This window comes from Barbus barbus (genome assembly GCF_936440315.1).
Source record: "Barbus barbus genome assembly, chromosome: 1".
NCBI lineage: Eukaryota > Metazoa > Chordata > Actinopteri > Cypriniformes > Cyprinidae > Barbus > Barbus barbus.
This window is the reverse complement of record NC_136729.1, coordinates 39,544,944-39,565,006: the sequence shown is the minus strand read 5'-3', so window position 1 is coordinate 39,565,006 and position 20,063 is coordinate 39,544,944. Positions and strand designations below refer to the sequence as shown.

Below are 20,063 nucleotides of genomic sequence, written 5' to 3'. Positions count from 1 at the left end.
CACGCTAAAATGCATCGCCACTAGCGAAGAAAGCGTGAGAAAGCGAAGCGAGGCAATGAGCAAACGCAGAAGATGGAGGCAGGAAGACTATGAGATGGAGAGAAAGAACGGAGGAAGTATCCTGAGTGCTCTTGGGCCTTGTGGGTTGCTCCTGCACTAGAGCTAAGTGGCACAGACGATCTCTGCAGTCTCCCTGAATGCAGAACGCACCAAGAGCCCATGAGAGAGATGCAGAGAGGGAGATGTAAAAATATCAGCTAGATAAATTATGTTTTTCAAATGGAATCTTCCAGAAAATGGAGGACAGGAAACACCCTCGGTGACACAGTGAAGATGGCTCCGTTTTACCTCAGCTTCGGCTTTGATACACAGTCACGCGCAATATATTGGTGCTCTGTATGGGTCCAACAACGATCTTGAGCAGACCTTAACTTTTTACTTGCCCTGCCAGGAATATGATAACTTAACTATTTTTTTGTCAACAATATTACAATAAACTGTACTGAGACCTTATTTTTTCCTCAATTCAAACAGAAAATATTTTTTCTATAACACATTTTAAAATTAAAGCAGCAGTTGTGGATAGTTCAAATGAAATCATTCAAATATAAATTTTATATTTAAGTTTTCAATTATTGCAAATTAAAAACTAAGTTTGGTGGTTTTAAAAACAGCCACAACAGTATAGATTTATAATCACATCAGTTATCAGTCAAAACAAATTATCAGTATTGCCTGCAATTTTAATAGTAGCACATCCAACTTTGCCATCTCTGCCGTACTCATGATATTCTTAGGTTCACTTTCTTTGGGGAACCAACTCCAACTTATTGCAGCCTAATAAACAACACTCTCCATCTGCACCATCAGCTAGGGCTAGGCGATACATCGGATTAGAGATATTGCGATATCTTTGCTGACGATATAAAATTATGGAATAATGTGTATATCACAATATTATGTAAAGTTTATCTTAAAGACAGTAAGCCATTTTGACTCGTCTTAAGATCAAGAAAGCTGACAGGCATGCTGAATTCAAATGTCCATGTGCATATATGTGAACGCTCTATGAAGAGCGTCAAAGGTTTTTATTTACAACACATTTAACAGCATTGAGCACTAGTCAATCAGCGCCAAACGCAATGAGTGCAGTACCAAATCAGAGGTGTTTTATTTAGTCAGTGGCACAAGCACTGATTTACATGATGAAAATAAGATATTCATTGTGCAGTTTAGACCATTTCAATACTATAATGGTTTTCGCTAGTGTAGGAAGAACTCTACCCGATTTTTGTTTAGCACACAATTTGAATAAGCTTCTTTTTTCACGCTGTTAGCTACACTGCAAAGTTCATAGATTAACAACCATAATTAAATGTGGGATTGAATCCAAAAATGTTCATATTTTTATATTTCACTGATTTTAAATGTTAATTTTGTTTTCATTTAGTAAAAAGCAATAAGCCATCACTATGTATAGATTTTTTAACAGTGTTGATTTTGCAATTGGTATGTACTTCGCAACAACAGCTGTTCTATCCAGATCATCTTTTATATTTCATGACTCCACACCTTTTCAAATTTGAGAACAAATGGAAAAATATTAACGTATCGATTATCGTCAAAATTGAAAAATATCAAGAGATACATTCCGGCCTGGACTGAGTTAATAATGGCTTTTGTAGTGAAAGCTAATGCTTAATTAAAAAGCTCCCATTGCAGTAAAACGTCCAACTTTCAGCAGCAGCCGAAAGGGTGTTTGTGTGAGCTCATTGCGGTAATGGAACAAAGATCTAACGAGTCCTGTACTGGAAACCTTCCAACTGGGGGAGGAGACCACGGAGAAAGCAGCTCAACTACATCAAAAAGTCCCAGTAAGGGTGCATGAGGTGGAGTATAGCCAAGAGCTGGACAGATGCCATTAGGAACAGACAATGATGCAGCATAAACACATGCAACAAAATCCAAGCTATCTTCACAGACACTGTAGCTGCAATTGCATGGCTTGAAAGTGAGGATCTGAATCTGTAAATTCTAACACATCTGAAGGAACATTCAGTGGATTTGTTATTAATAGATAAAACAAATGGAAAAGCAATACTCCACTTAAGTGTTTTAGAGCAAAATAAGGGTTGGAACTGGAAAGAGAAAGAGAGACCAACATAGAGACAGGCCAATCAAAGAATGGACGTGACCACACCCCCTATTAGCATTACAATGAGCACTTCAGGCATTGTCTGATGAGAGAGAAAATGGGCAAGATTTCACGCCTTACAGCCACATCTCAAAAGAGAGGGGGGTTCTGCCAATGGCTTCCTAAAAGGTTACAGAGAGGCTGCGTTTCGACTGCAAAAACATGCAGAAATTACAGCCATAAAACAAACCACACAACTCAAAATACATTCAAACCTTTCTACACAAGCTAAAAAACACAACAACAAATGGAAAAACTAGCCAAATTGCAACATAATTGTGCTTGCCGTGAACTCCCACAATCAGTTAGGATCAAATGAAATACTTCAACAAAAATGATAATGATCCAGGCAGAACTACATCAAAAGATCCCTATAAATAAAACAGTACATCTCACCCTTCTCGGCATGTCATATCCAACAAATTTCCAATTACAGGACTAACAGTGTCTCCATCAGCACTTCTATCATCCAGCACACATTACTAAAGAAAAACAACAACAGTAGCCCACACACAAACACTCACACACTTCCTGTTACCCACAGCTCTGTGCTATGTGCTGGCCCCGCCCCCTTACCAGAGTCAGAATCTTTCTGATCTCCATTGGCTCCGACGGTGAAGGGCAGCTTCCTCTTAGGAGCTTTCTCTTTCATCTCTTTGACGCCATCGCTGTGATCCAATTTAGGAGTCTTGTTTGACGAGCCTTTGTCTTTATCCTAAGGGAACATGGGAAATAGTGTAAGTTTAGTAGGAAACAACATATAACGGTACACTGTAAAACATTTCAGACCTCCCAACTCAATTTTCTAGTGAATAATTACATCTACATTTTTCCATTGGCCCAATTGAATTTCTGCTAACTGAATTTTATCAATTGTGGCAACAGTCTGTTAACATTGGCTCAATGAGAAATAATATGTTGAGCCAATAGAAAAATTTCGATGTAATCAGTCACTAGAAAATTTTGATTTGGAAGGTTTGAATTTTTTTTTTTTACAGTGCATCTCAAATAATTCAGCTCAGAGTAAGAGCTGATAACAGCGCTCTGGGACAAATATTGCTGTCACAAAGATATGCAGAACATAAAACTACATAAGCTTCATACATTATGTACTTTATCTTTAGTGGATATATACGGCTATGGACCTGTTCCCTTCCAACAATGGGATTTTTGCATTACACATACAATATGAGTTTATATACTTACATATACTTGTATAATGGGAAATACATGTTGTTGATGCTGTTAATTTGATAGGAGGTTAAAACTGTAACTTCTTGGAGAAAAAAAAAACAAACATTTTACAATTTGAATATATAGATAATGTATATTTATGGACATAACATTCTTTGTGCTCAAATACAGCCCATTTTGCAAAAAATTCCTCCAGACTTCAAACACGCACACATCAGCCTACGTAACGAATACAGGATATTTCCATACTGCCTGTGCTTTCTTATTACTGTATAACTAGGCCTAAATGGAATCTTCTCTCACATGTTCCATGCTGATTGTAGGGCAACATCTACAGAAAAATGTATTAAATGGTTGAGAGTACCTGAAATTTGTAACTAAAGGTATTATGAAATAAACAAAGAACAACCGTGCCTGCACTGGAAGAGAAATTAAAATTAATCAGATCTCTTTAAAACGAAAAAAAAAAAAACATGAATGTACATGAGCAATGGGCTGACTGTTGGGAGAGGAAGTAGGACTGAAGCAGCTGGGGCTGTGTCTGCTACTGGCAGTGCTAATGAAGACTAATTAAAGAGCCCTTAGTGCAGTGATAAAGCTCAAGCTGAATGCAGCGTCGAGCCGTTTCTACTGCGAGAGCCTCTCCGTCCAGCCCACATCCCCCTCTGTCATGAGACTATGATGTCATCCAAGTGCAAACACACACGCACACACAAAGACAATATCTGCTCCCAAGAACTGAGCTCAAAGAGATATGAAAACACAGTGAGCCAGAGACAATGAGAGAGAGAGATAGATGAGAGCAGGCTTTCTTACAGCACGTAGAGAAACCGAAGCTAAAATCAAGTAAAAGCTCTTTCACTGCCTTTCTCTAAAACCATCTGTGTGAGCAGCCCTGTTTACTTGCTGGTCTCCTAGCAATGCTTTCACTCTCCCTCGTCCGCTCACGTGCTTGCTCCCTCCCACTCGCAGAGTCTGATGCAATACTACACAGAATGATGTACATACACAGACCATCTGGGCCTTCACTAACTAACTCTGGCTGCTCCTGCACCAAAACACTGACCCTCAGATTCAAAAACGCTTATGGCATCAAATGCCTCTTAATTTATACATTGTTTTTATACAATCCCAGACTAAATTTCAACAGCGTTTTCATGCTTAACACAGTAGAATACAATCTACAGCTGTATACTGAGTGCTGTTTTGATGTTGGTTTTGTTGATTTGCCTGCATTTACAAATCTTGGGATGGACGCCAGTGAATCTCATTAATCAGCATGTTGAAAACCCTCAAGACAGTTACATCTCTAAGTATTGCCGTATTCTCAAAATTTAGCGATATTGGGGTCTAAGGTGGTGTGTTTATATTACAGCTGTAGTGTTATGAAATATCAAAATCAGACATATTCAGCCCAAAAGCAAGAGTACACAGCACACAAGACACAGTAAAAACGGCATGGCCTAGACAAATAACATCAGCATTTCTAAACTAAATCAAATTGCAAACAGTAAAAAGTCTGCACTGTCCAATAAACCGCATTAGGGGACACAATCCATGTAAATTTACACAAGAAACCTATTCACAAACCAAATACACACTAAAAGTTTTTGAACAGTAATGTTTGACGAATTCTCTTCTGCTCACCAAGCCTGCATTTATTTGATCCAAAATACAGCAAAAGCAGTAATATTGTGAATATAGTTATTTAAAATATATATTTCTATAGTTATTTAGAAATATAGTTATTTCTATTTGAATGTTTTAAACTATAATTTAGTTATAATTTAGTTGAGTACATTTTATAAAAAGCTTGTGTAATATACACTATACCATTCAAAAGCTTGGAGTTAGTATAATTATTTTGGGGGGTGGTGGGAGTAATAGAAATTATTTAGCAAGGATGCTTTGAATTGATCAAAATTGATGAAGAAACTTAGTTACAAAATATTTCTATTATTTTAACATAATAATAGTTTATGTAGCTCTTAAGAAAAGATTTATGATAAAAACTATCCAATGGGTTGTTACTTAGCTGCTTGGAAAGGTTATAGGCAGTTATACAAGCAGAGTGTGCGTGCATTTGTTATAAAAGCAGTTTTCCTCACCTTCTTCCCACCCTGCTTTTCCACCATGTCGGTGTTGGATGGGAAGTCCTCCAGCTGGGGGGTTTTAGAACCCCCACCCTTGGGCATCGTTCAGCTATTGCCACGCCAAACCTCATTCACGCTTCCATCGCATCGTCATCGACCGTCTGTGAGACAGGGAGAGGGAAGGACACATTAGTACTTTACTGTCAATCTCCTTTATGACAAGTTCTCTATTTTTTTCCCATTTTTACTCAACTGCCCATTCTCAAAGCCGTTTAAAGCAACAGATCTTCAAAAACAAATAGCATTTACGTACTGATCTCATTTTCTGAAAGAAAATGTTAATGTTCTTTATTCCATGGTCCGTATGAATACTGGATTCTGATTGGCTGGCAGGTATGCAGTATAACCGTTTAATGCACAGGTAGTTCCAAGTCCGTTTAATCGCCGTTCCTATATTAATGCGCTGCTTTAATTGATGCACACTAGCCAACACTCATCACTCGCTCACACACACACACACACACACACACGGGGAGAGAGGTCGGAAATCGCAGATTGTGCTGCACACACACACACACACACAACGGTCCTCTCTCTCTCTCTCTATCAATAATTAACTTAAATACATGCTATAATTCATTAAAATAAATGTGACCTTACCGCACTATTTCATCTCTGTGTCTGATTTGAAGCTGGCAGAATGCTTATGGCTCGTAACTGATGAAAATAAAACTTTTACCCATTCGGTCAAATATTGCGCTGCAAAGAGCAATACAAATTTTAACTTGTCTATAACTTGGCAAATGACCAATTGACCATGAAATAAGCGGGATAATCAACGGCTAGCCGTGCATTAAAGGATTTTAATACACTTCGCGGAGGCAACCACCCTCCGTTTCGCGCTGTGTGGTTCTTCGCCTCCACGTCGTGCATTACAATCATTTAATGCACGGCTAGCCGTTGATTATCCCTTACATATACAACCAGTCAACCTGTTAGATAGATGCAAGAACTCAAAAACAAAGAGTCATCAGAAAATCGATCAAACTAGAGTTGTCACAGTTATTACAAAATCAACTGATCATGTTTATTTGATATAACAGTGACCAGAGTACATTTCAAATTACAACCATATTGGCATCTGGTTGCATTTTATTTTCACTTCTCATTTCCGACATTTACAAATTACCATATAAAACAAATGACATGCTATGATACAGAGGTGATGACAGCATTCGGTTTGGAATGAAGGCACGTTAAATAGCCATTGCCAACTATACACAGAAACACAAGGGTCTTCATGTGGAAGACATAATAGAGATTTTAACAGAAAAATGACACATGAAAGTAGGGATGCACCGATACCATTTTTTTTCAGATCCGTTCCTTTCCCAGCACTGTTTTTTTTTATTTTTTTTATAGTAAATGTAGAATTTCTATACCTCAGTGTGTTGACCTGATCATCACTGTTTTGTGTGTTAAACAATCTAGACTACAATTTTAAAGAAAAATAAATGAAAAAATATATAATCATAATCTATGGCAAAAATACTATTATAAACTAGGTTAGTGGATAATTCAGCAGCAAAAGTTATTCTAGAAAAATAATGAGTGCACAATTTTATAAAATCTAAACATTTAGTGAAATAACATTATTTAGAGGGGAACAAATAAAAGTGTAGGACTGAATCTGGTAAAATGTTACACATTGCTCTTTGTATTGTAGTAAAATACATGAATGAAAAACAAGTAAATATATCAAATTAAAAGATTTCTTTTAAATGTATAGCACAGTAATGGAGGCAGCAACATATGATAGATAGGACAGAAGAAAAGCTATTAATAATAATAATAATCTTTCATTGTGCAAAAGTATTATAATACGAAAAGCTCAATACAGAGCGACACAAAGCGCTTATGCACAGCGCTCCGCATAGAGAAGTTCAAAGCCCAAAGGAAACAGATATTGATGCGTAGTTTATTAAATCTGTGCGATAGTTTATTAAGCCATTTCTTTTAACAGTTTTAAATTTCAGTTACTGCACTCTTGGAGAGGGTTTCATTGTCTCGAATGCGGCACACAGTTTGAATACTGAATGGACGATGACAGACAGCCGGAGCGGAGAGAAGAGTTTATGTGAACTTGACTTAAATATTCATCTCTACCTCACATTAAAATATGTAACAGCTTCAGAACACTTGGAATATAGTGCACGAAAACTTGCACTGTGCCTTTCAATGTCCAGCACTCTCTCCACCCTCAATACCACGACTGAGGTGCCCTTGAGCAAGGCACCGAACCCGCAACTGCTCCCCGGGTGCCGCAGCATAAATGGCTGCCCACTGCTCCGGGTGTGTGTTCACGGTGTGTGTGTGCAGACTGTGCACGTTGGATGGGTTAAATGCAGAGCACGAATTCAGAGTATGGGTCACCATACTTGGCAGTATGTCAACTTCACTTCATATATATATATATATATATGAAGTGAAGTTGACATACTGCCAAGTATGGTATATGGTACCATACTTGGCAGTATGTCATATATATATATATATATATATATATATATATATATATATATATATATATATATATATATATATATATATATATATATATATATATATATATATATACACACACACACACATACAGTATAAGTTGATAAGCAGTTAAATGTGTTGGTTTACACACAAATAAAAGTGTAAGCTTTTAAGAATAAAATGATTAATTTACTTAACGTGTTAAAATTGATTTACAGAACTTTTTTTTGCTGTTTTCTAACAGTTTGGACTTGAATGAAGAAAGAAAACTTGCACTTAACCTTTTCACAGGCATTTTGTTTTCATAGTTAGATATCGTGATGTATCATTATATGATTGTCTAGCAATATATCGATTATCGCAGAATCGCTGTATCGTGATTATATCGTATCGTGAGGTACCCTGCGATTCCACCCCTAGTATACATCTCTGTATTTTGTATTTGCATTAAACAAATAAAGTGAATGCAAGCAAGCATGTAGGCTTATGTTATGTGCAAAAAAGGGTTAAAATCACATCACATTACATTCTAACATTATAACATTGCAATCTAAAAACAAAAATAATCCTTTCAAAGCAGAAGTTAAATTTACTGAATAAAAAAAAATAAAAATAAAGCAGACTAATCGAGTAAAAAGGCTATTTTGATTACCCCATTACACTTTACAGTTAGTACTATCATACAGATACACTTGTAGGTTTAAAATTGTACATGTCACATTTATAGTCCAACTACAAATATTTCAGCAAAAGGTAGCTATATTTATAGTTAGAGTTATTGCGCTCCTATTTCATTGCGCTCTGTCTGTTTGGCGCGCATGCGCGCGGCGGCGCTCGTTCAGAATGAAGTGTGTAAAGTTTAGCGGAGAATCGCAAAGCAAAAGCTCATGCACTTCTGACATCAAAATGGAAATATTTCCATTACTTTTTTTTTTTTTACATTTACAGATGGAGAATATACCTGTGAAATGTAAGTTATGCACTAAGGAGAGTAGCATCTCTGTCAGTCTCACACGCATCCTTTCTGTCAGAGCATCTGATGGGGCGAGAGCGAGCCGCATTAAACTGAAACTATAGGCTACTATATCTTACGAGTTTTTTTTAAAGCCCTTCATATAAAGCTTGTCACATGTTTAGAACAAATTGTATTATGCACTTTGTCCTCCCTAGATATTTTTTTCTGATGCACTCGTATCAAACTACTGTATATTGATATTAATGGTAGTACTTCATACTGTATCGCTTATAAAAAAATATATCAATATATCGTACAAACTCTATATACCGCCGAGCCCTAATACATTCTTCAAAATAATTTTTATATTCAACAGAAGAGAAAAACTCATTCAGGTTTAAAACAACTTGAGAGTGAGTAAATTACAATTTATTTATGGATGAACTATTCCTTTAAATGCTAACCCTGCTCATGACTTACGAAATTTAATACAGTTGCTAAAGTTCAGCAGTAATAAAATAACTTGAACTTTTCACATCATATCTTTTTGCACCAAATAGTATCGATAACAGTATCGTTATCGGTATCGATAAAATGTAAACGATACCCATCCCTAGTCAGGTGACATGCGTTTTTGGTTGTGTAGTGTAAACTGAGATAGTTTCTGAAACGCAGTAGAAACGCCAGTGTAAACGGGGATAGTTTTCATTCTAAAACGCTGTTTTAAAACGAAAACGCACTAGTGTAAACAGGCCCTCAGAATTTCTATAAAATCAGTTACGATCACAATTGCCAGCCAGAATTTCATATTCTTGACAGCCCTGCTGCCAACAAATTGCATCTTTTTTTCATTGCGACTTAGACCAGTTCATCTGATAATGTTGATCTGCAATTCATGGTAGATAACTGTTAAACAACCTAAATGACTGAGTTTTTTCACAAGGATAAATGACATTCAATATATGATTTAAATGCAACATGGTTCAAGAGCCTCCAGAATACATTTGATCCAGTAAGCAAGAAAACAATTACAAACACCAGCCAAGATTTTAATGTTGTCTGGCTTTGACAGCATTTCCATAAACCCCAGGTATTTGCAAATTCAAGCAACACCTTAAAATTAGGGCTGCAACAACTAATCGATTAAATGGATTATCGATTATGAAAATCATCGACAACGATTCTCATTATCAATTAGTCGGGTCTGCCTACAGTGCACGTCCAACTTCAGCCGGTTGCTCAAATTACAGCACTGAATAATGCATTTCTATGGACAAAATGCATCTAAAAATAGTGGAGGAAACAGAATGAGATGCTGCAGGTTTTCTCTTTATGACAGGTGGTCTAATAAATTGTTAAGCACATTGGAAGGACATTGGGCAGAATGTGGGATAATGTGTTTTTCGTCAATAAAAATAAATAAATAAATAATCGGATTAATCGAAAGAATACTCGGCCAACTAATCGATTATCAAAATAATCGTTAGTTGCAGCTCTACTTAAAATGCCAACAGAATTCAGTCAATTTCAGGAATACAAATCTTTTCTCTCTTGTTTACATTACACAATACAAAAATCAAACTCTGCACGGTGATTCTGAAGCTAATAAACAAAAAAGCAACCCGGACACAGTCACATACACACAAGGGATTAGGGTTGTCATGATACAATAAAAATGTCTTACGATACTATACCAGCTGAAGTATCACGATACCATGCAGTATTGTGTTAATTTAAAATTCAATTCCACAAAATTAATCAAAATTTCATAAATAGATATAAATGAAAACAGACAATGCCTCGGTTTCACAGACAAGGCTTAAGCCTAGTCCTAGACTAAAATGTAAGTCTTAGCTGTTTCAGTTTAAATAAACCTGCACTGACTGATCTTAAAATACATCAATGCCTCTGTTTTGTCTCAAGATGCACACCAGTAATGTTTTTTTTTCCAAGCATGTTTATAAAAATTGCTTAAAAGTCCTAATTGAGCTATGACCTAATCCTGGCTTAGTCTAAGCCCTGTTTGTGAAACTGGGCCAATATTTTTCTTTGAATACTTAATGTGAATGAATGACTGGCTAATGTTATCCATGAAATTATCTAAACAAAACTCATCTTAGCACTGTACAGAAGCTGCATGAAGTGACATTTAAATGTGGCATTTATACATTTAGACAGTATTTATAATTGCATAAATATTATCAAATTAATGTTTTAAATACTAAATTCTGAACATAGAAACATGATGGAAAATAATTAATTTGTCTACTTTTAGATGGGAAACGTAAAATGGCCAGCAGGTGGCAGCAGTTCATTATTGAATAACTGAGTCATTCAAACTATTCTTTCAAACTGCTTGAAAGCGAATCAAAAATAATTCCTTCAGGAGCGAATCAAACGACTGTTTTTATGAATGGCTCAGTGAATCAGTGATTTGCCCAAGCCAACGCGGATTTGGATTCGAACCCAGTAACGAAACAAAAACCGCATTCTTGCTCATGTCATATTGCCGAACTGCCAGGAGCATTTTTGCTATCATATCTTGAAATTTCTAAGTTAGCAGCATGTATATTAAAACATAACATAAATGAATAATAAAAAAATATATATATAATGATTGATAAGAACCAAGTGCAAAGCCGCTATGTTGATGAATGGAATTGCATTCGTGATCGCAAAGACGCTTCCAGAAACAAACTATTACCCCTGTTCTAGTAGTGGTCAAATGAATAAAACTGTGAGAATACTTTCTTGTAAGATATTACGATGTTGAATAAGTGATGCTTGAGCTGCTGTTTTTTTTAAATGACATCAGACGGTCTGAATCAGACCCTTTCTTCTGATAAACTGAAACTGAACTGAAGCGTCGGGAAACACTCAATACCATATAAAGCGTATACACAGACTATACTACACAGAGCACAGCAGAAAGACATTTGACAATCAACTTGTAATGTTTCTCAATGCATGTTCAAATGAACGTTTTATACAGTGTTCCTGCCGTGCATGCAACACATTTACCGTATGGATGATACTACCGTTTAAAAAATGCAATGGTACCGCGGGTATTTTTAAGCTTTTGTATCACGATACTACCGTAGTACTACCGTAGATCACTTTTAATGCCTTGAGGCCGGTTTCATAAAACAAGTTAACCAAATAAGCCAGGCTTATTTCATTTAGTCTGATGATTTGGTTCCATAAAGCAAATTTAACATAGGCCTAGATCAAGCTTCGTCACTGTGGAAACATATGCTGGGAAACTAACCTGGTTTTAAGCAGGCCAACTGTCAGGCTAAGCTGAGCTCCTCTAACACAGACCAATAGGAACACAATTATATTACCACTGACTCACATACTATTATTTGCCTTTTTTTTTTTTTTTTTTTTTACAGTTTCTTGCCATGCAGCCTTTCTCTCTGGTTTTATGACAGCTGTACCCTTTTATAGTTTGTAGAACAGATAGCAGAACATTAGAACATTACAATTAGGGGTGTAACGATGTCACAAACCAAACCGAAAGATCGCCATACACCACCCACAATACGAATCGCGGAACTCTCACGCCCCCTGCTGTCCATTGTTGAGGTTAATGGCACTTATCTCTAACTAACTATTAATTTAAACAAATTTTTCTTTGCTTACATTTGATTAAATTGTATTAGTAACGACTAATAAGAGCTTTTAAAATTTTGTTCTAAATATTATATTCTAAAGTTTCTGTTTTCCAAGTGCATGTCATTTCACGTGACTTGGGAGTGAGCGTCACACTCGGTTGCTAGTGTATGCAGGATAGCTGCTTCACATAGTACTGAAATTGCAGATCCCCGGACATATTTAAGTCTCCTGTGTGGGAACATTTTGGTTTTCCAGTGGAGTACAGGAATGGAATTTGTGTCGTAGACAAAGCGGACACAATCTGTCGTAACTGTTTCACAAAACTCTCTTATACGACAGGAAACACATCTCATGGTGCGTTCACACCAGATGCGAAAGAAGCGTTAAGCGCTAGTGATTTACATGTTGTCAATGCAAAGACGAGATTAGACATCCTGCGGCGCGATTCGCGTGAATGAGGCGACCGCATTTCAGTCAGAATGTGCTGCATGATGGTGTTTTTGAAAAAGAACTTAAAACTTAATTGAACTTCCAAATGTTTCTTAGAGTGGACAAACCAGTGTTTATTTTTGACTAGAGTACATTGGAGTTCATTTCATTTTAGTTTACTTCAGGTAAGCTGACTTCACTAAATAGACAAATGTTTATTTCTGACTACCTACATTAGAGTTATCTCATTTTAGTTTACTCTGTTAAGCTGGCTGCACTAAAGAGAGAAATGATTTATTCTGACTAGTCTACATTGGAGGTATTCATTTCATTTTTGTTTACTCCGGTATACTGACTGCACTAAAAATGTGAAGCCAAAGTTAATAAAGAAAAAGTTAAGTCAAGTTATTGTTATTATTGAGTTAAGTGAATCTATTGTTCCTTAGCATTGCTGGTAAGATGACATGAACCCTACCCCCACAGCAAACCGAACCGTGGCTCCAAAACCATGAACCGAACCGAGCCACTGGTGCTCTTTAAAGCATTAATATAACTAAATTAAAAAAGTTAAAATCACTGAATTAAAAATTAAAGAAAATTACTGTTTTAACTGCTCTAAGAAACACATTAACTCGTTGGAGCTTAGTAATTAGTACTGTACTAGCTTACATTTGATTTACCTATTACAATAGTCTTTACAGTCACTGCTATCATAAAAATACACTTATATGTAGGTTTAAAATTCTACAAGAGACACATTTAATGTCCAACAACAAATATTTTAGCAAAATGTATATTTTACAAAATTTTATTGCACTCCAATTCATTGCGCTCCGCCTGTTAAGTGCGCAGCAGCGCTCGTTGCTCTTGCATGCCTCGCCCATTCCTGACAGCAAAATGGATACGTTTACATGACTTTCTAACATTTACAGATGAAAAATATACCCGTGACATGTCAGTTATGCACGGAAAACACAACGTCTAAAATGCATTAAACAGCACAGATATATTTGCTGTTTGCCATGGTGGATCGATCAGATCCATGATCGACATTAAGGTCTGCTTAAGAAAAAGTCATGTTTTGGACTTTAATCCCTGCTTTTCCTCGGGTCTCTGTGCTGTTGTGACTCGTCATTCACGCAGCAGCGGTGATGAAAGAACGCGCTTGAGACAGTTTAGAGAGGAGAAATCAGTCACAGATTATTAGTCACTTTCTAAATAATAAAAGTATAGTGCATCCACTAGTAATTATATATAAATAAATCGTTTTTTACCGATGCAAATGTGTTAGAAACGATGCAACGCAATATAAATGCCAACTTGCAGCCGATGCACACTTTTTAAACTGATGCATCGCATCGTTAAGGTTTTATGCCAATGCACCGAGTGAATCGTGGAATCTTCCCATCCCTAGTACACACAGATCAGAGCTACCGGCAAAACGACAAGATGAAGATATAAAAACACTAAAGTGTCTGAGTGCAGAGCACACAAGTGCACTGCAATTCATTAGTACTGCAGGGTGGAGATGGCTGCTGCAAGAGATTAGAAAGAAAAAAAAATCAATTCGTTATAGTATTTTGAACTTACTGGACAGACAGCCGATATTGATGCAATGAACGTTTTTGACAATGGTATGGTACGTCGAACAAATGCTTTTGTTTAATCTCTAAGATGGCACAGTCATCTTTTTCTTCACATTTGGGAAAATCCTTTATGCTAAACATTCCCACAGCACGACTGCAGATTCAAGATGCCCTGTCGCAATTTAAATAAAGCATGTGGGTTCACTTTGGAGACAAACTACCTTCATAAAATGCACGGAATTTGAAAGCAACATAATTTAAAAGCCTTTTGCAAAGCAAAATATTGTACTGCAAGTCTTACTAACCGAAAAATGTATTGCATCACACCTAAATGTTATGAAAGTGCAAAAGACAAGTGACCCTCAACAGAGATCTAGTGAAATTCAACCAAGACTTGTACAGGTAATGATGCTTGGATCATCCCTACACCACCCTTGAACAAATATTAGTATATGCTGAACATCTAAGCTCAATGTGAGGGCAGCTGTATACTATAATCGTCCCTCCATAATGCATGCTTTCGTTTTGTGTATGACGCACAGGGCTGCCCATTGCCTTCTCTTCTCCAGGAAAACTGGCACTCACCACTACTCTGGCGCCACAGCCATCTCTCTCCAGCCCTCCTATTCAAAGACAGCTATTTATATCTTCAGCTAACGTACCGCACGCGCATACAGACAGAGTAATACTGCTCTCCTGTTATTCAGGCATGTCTCCCACACCCCATCCTCACCCCCACAAAGCAGTTCCACACCTCAAAGTGGTCGAAAGGTCAGGCTCTAATGGGGATAAACAAATGTAGTGTGGAACAGACACACAAACGCAGACATGCTTGTACCCTAAAGTAGGTCGATGCAAGTTCTAGAACAATACAGGCCCACACAGGTCTGCTTTAAGATCAAAACAACCACAGGCCATTCAACTATTTCTGTGTGTTAGCTGTGAGATCCCACAGTTCAACTGGCTGGAGGGAATAGCCAACGAATCTCCAAAAACAAAGTGAGTCCATAAAGTCCGCTCTGAACGCAAATATAGAACATGTACATGAATGCACAGAGCATAATGCGGAATATGCATTTGTGTGCACCCTGCTTCTGAACTTGTGTGTGCTCTGCAAGTGTTACTGCAGGAAAAGAAATGCGTGCGCACACATATACACACTCACTCAGGAGCGGCACCCAGAGAAGAAACACAATAACATCCATTCCAGAAACACGGCTCATTTCCTCTGCTTTCCACCCCAATCAAAAGCTGCTGCGCATCTGCCATCAGTGTGGGTGCTTGTGTCAGACAAAGCGGTTTTTTTTTGCCTGCAGCCAGCTGTAATTCATCACATATGAGGTCTACTTTTAGCACTGTACTCTACTGTAGGCTGGAGCAGATGGCACAAGGCCCAGGCTTACTGACATGTCCCTGCATCCGTTTCCTGCAGCACAACCACACAACAGCAGTGTGTGCAAGTTTGTACATATTCCCTGCAGGGGTCTTGCATACTCCTGGACCCTAGCAAACTGTGCAAAGACTTTCACCAAGGCAAATCTCCATTTTCTAGACTGTACAGAGTGGAACATTTTGACATGTCCTAACCAGGCACAGCAACAAGCTGCATATCTTACATGTTGATTAGACTTATGCTGGATCTACTTACAACTGGGCTCCAAATTACATTTTGTTGTTTAGATTTCAACTGTGAACTGTCTTATATTAGACTTGTAATAATATAGCATAAATTATGACGGTTGAGATTTGTTGTAAAGTATGTATCAGTTTTAGGTTGGAGTTATTACCAGTACTTTAGTACCAAGTTGATACTGCAGTGTCAGAGGTTGCAGTATCTGGTTGCTTTCAATTACACAATTGAGGTTTACTAATAAATGTTGTATCGACTACTAAAATTGTGCTATTGCAATGACACCAGTCTTTACTAAGAGCGATCACAGGCTTCACATACAGGTTCAACCGGTTGCATTTTTCACGCTAGCTGATGGGCAGATAGACAGGCCTTGCTAGTGGATGGCTGGCTCTGGGTCATGGGATTAATCTGGGAGGAATGTAGGCCTCTCAGTTTGCTGAGGCTGACCCTGCGTCAGCCAACCAGTGCTTAGACAGCTTCCTCCTGCATGCTGACGATGGAGTCCTGCCTTTGCTCAGCCGGGAACACAAAGCTCCCTCTAATCTCCTGCTTCCAATGGCCCCGATGGCCCCTGTCACAAGCACATGTGCATACTACACAGATTTGGATAGGAAAACAATAGCATGACTGTTCTCTCACGGAAAACAAAATTACAAGAAAATGAATAAATTCATAAAAATAAAAATGTATTTTGCATGACACACTCACACAAATGCAGTATCATCAGATCTACAAGTGTTGCCAGGAAAGACTAAATGCAAAGCAGGTATGCTGTCCGTGTCCTATGTTCAAACAAGTCAGTATTCTCATGTGTGAGACGGGGCTTTGCTAGGCCTGCAGGTTATGTGAACCTGCTCTGATGTGGCACACGATTAGTGCTGGTTTGACTTCTTGATTTTAACAGATTTTTTTGTTGATGCACCAATATTGATTCTTAAATACCTTAATTATTAAAAAATAATAGTTATTTTTTTTAGTCTATGCAGTTTTTAGTTTGAATACAACTTCACTAAACAATTTATTATGCACATCCCATTCATGAAATCACAGTTAACTTGTGCTCTGTTACTTTTGACAAAAACAGTCTCAGATTCAAAATTCTGACAATTTTTATTAAAAAAATTAAACAAATACCTATTTGGCACACTTTAAGATACAATACATTTTATTAAAATGTATCATGTAATCACTTTATCAGTATTTTAACCATGAAAAGATATCAGTGAAATAGCTTGCAATTAAAGTCATGTAACGCTACATTTATCTCAGAAAAGGCATTCAATGAACATAGCTTTATAGTCAGCTAGAAAAATTAAGTCTAGAGAGAAGCATATTACTAAATATGGACTATATTACCTATAGTAATGATTCATGATTCATGTGATGGTTCCAGGTATAGTTTGAGATATTTAATAAACACTGACGTACTTGATATCCAAATGAACAGATACAGAATCCAATTTAATAAAGGTTAGAATTGAACAGAAACCCCAAGCTTGTGAATCAAAATCGAATTGTGAAATGTGTCAGTACCCAGCCTTACACATTGTAGTTATTTTACGTAAGCACAGGTGATCACATATATGGACATTAAAGCATATCCAGCCATTTCTTGTTGGCAAAACCTATAAACTGTCAGCATGGTTGGTGTGAGAGAGAATAAATGACTTTGCACCTGAACTCTCAGCTCAAACAAATATTTCTCCGTCCATCAATAGGACCTCTCCTTTCCTCTCCCCTCCTTTACTGTAGCAATCCTCTCTCTGCGGTCAAACAGGGGCCATCACAGTGTGTTGCCACAGGAAGCCTTAGTCCAGTTCTTCCTCATTGCTCATACAATCGCTGCTGCACAGTATGACTATTATGGGCCAATAACCCCCTAGCTCTGCACCACGGTAACATAGGGTTCTGTCATCATGTCCACTGGTATTTAGTGCAGCTGTCTCTCAGTGAAAAAGAACTGTTGCAGTGAGTCCATGTGGAAATGACTGTGTGTGTTTATTAGGAATGCTCCGATCAGGATTTTTGCAGCCGATACAGAGTACCGATTTCTTGTCATGGTGATCGCCGATCCGATGCCGATTCTGATGCTTCAAGCTTTATATAACATATGTAATAATATTATATAAATAATCACAAACCCTTTCAGCTCCGTGCGCTTTCTCTCTCCGGATGCGCACCGGTGCCAAGTTCAAGAGTTGCCGTGGTTATTTTAACAACAACAGAAACACAGTGAGAGGCAAAATTATAGATTACTTTCACTAAAATACAGCAGAAAAAAACAATGCTGCAAACAGTTATTTTTCTTACTATTTATCTATCTATAACTTATGACTCAAACCAGATGTAACAAGACGCTTCTGATCTACATTTAGCAATATATATATATATATATATATATATATACACACACACACACACATACATACATATATATATATAAATAAATAATTGTTGTTAGATGGCTAGGTTGAAATTTAAACTTTGAAACTTATTCTTTTCTGCTCAAGAACGTTTTGATTATCCAATGTTAGAGAGGGGACAAAACAAATAGAAACATTTAAACTTCAATATGGCGAAGTCTGATGTAACTCATAAGGTTTAATGCTGTCCAATATAAGACTGAAGAGGAAAAAAGAAATATTTAAACATTTAAGCGACTGAATGAACAAAACGGAGTAGTTTCACGGTTATCCACGGGCGCTGCGGATAATAAGCGGGTCGGGTAATAAAAAAATGCATTCTGATTATTTGCGGGTGGGTCGCCGGTGGATAAAATAAATCATAAATTATGCAATATTAACTAAATTTTTTCATTAGGCAGACGATTTCATTTGTGTGTGTGTGTTCACCTGATTGGGAAGTTGCAGTGACAGAAACGGTGACATTCCAGATAAAGTTTAAAGGGAGTAAAGCCTCTGTTAATGCTATTGAGTAGTGGCCAAAGAAGATATTTTGTTTTATTAATAAAGGTTAGAGCGGCCGCGATCAGCTCCGGTGCCCATGCCGTAAAGCCTGCGCTCCACAGACGCGTGCAGTGATGCGCAGATCAGCTCTAACGCCACTGAATCTGCTAAATCTCTCTGTTAAAAATGAACCATACATTCATAGTATCATAATGCAAAACATACACGACATGTAGCAAATTTTTCATTGTTTCTTGAACTGTCATAGGATTTCCACACTGGCGGTGTCCCCGTGCATCATATACTACGTCGCCACGCGTTGACGTCATCAAATTGCGATCGGTACATGAGATCGGCCAAATGTATGAGTACCGATCGAGTCTTAAAATGTGAATATCGGCCGATACCGATCTCTGGCCGATCGATCGGAGCATCCCTAGTGTTTATGTACATCACATCAGCTCAGGCCTCTTTCACCACGTCTACAGTGGAGTCGCAACAGCTTGAGGCTGTCCACACATCCTCATCTCAGAAATATTCACAAACTACAGACCAATCAGCTGTAAGCAAACGTACACTGAAAATAAAAGAACTAACAACAAACATAATTGTGAAGTTTTGAAGCATAGGACAAGTGCACGTGATGGTTGCATCAGGAACATGGAGATTAGTGGGGTATAACGAGGGCCATGATGGAGGCTTGATGGTTCCCAGGTGTTGCTGAGAGCAGCTTAATGAACAGAGCTCCGAGGCGTGGCGTGCTCGCTCTCTGCTATGGTACTGTAACAGCCTATTTACATTTCATATAAGAGCGGCCACGGCGGCGAGCCCTGTTTGGTGTGCAAATAGAACACTGCAGAGGACAGCCGGGCCCACTGCCGTTTCCAGGCAACGGCGGGATGGAGTTGGCT

The 20,063-nt window shown here is 37.7% G+C and overlaps 1 protein-coding gene across 1 annotated transcript in view; it reads right to left on the bottom strand.

Annotated features, from left to right (window-relative positions):
* LOC306884962 (ankyrin repeat domain-containing protein 11-like) overlaps positions 1 to 20,063 on the bottom strand; it is a 173,863-nt gene that overhangs the window by 22,438 nt on the left and 131,362 nt on the right. The window contains exons 3-4 of the mRNA XM_079441238.1: positions 5,497 to 5,642; positions 2,771 to 2,909 (exon numbers count right to left, since the gene is read on the bottom strand). Of these exons, the coding sequence (XP_079297364.1) occupies positions 2,771 to 2,909; positions 5,497 to 5,583 (226 nt within the window). The 5' untranslated portion in view covers positions 5,584 to 5,642. The remainder of the gene's footprint in view (positions 1 to 2,770; positions 2,910 to 5,496; positions 5,643 to 20,063) is intronic.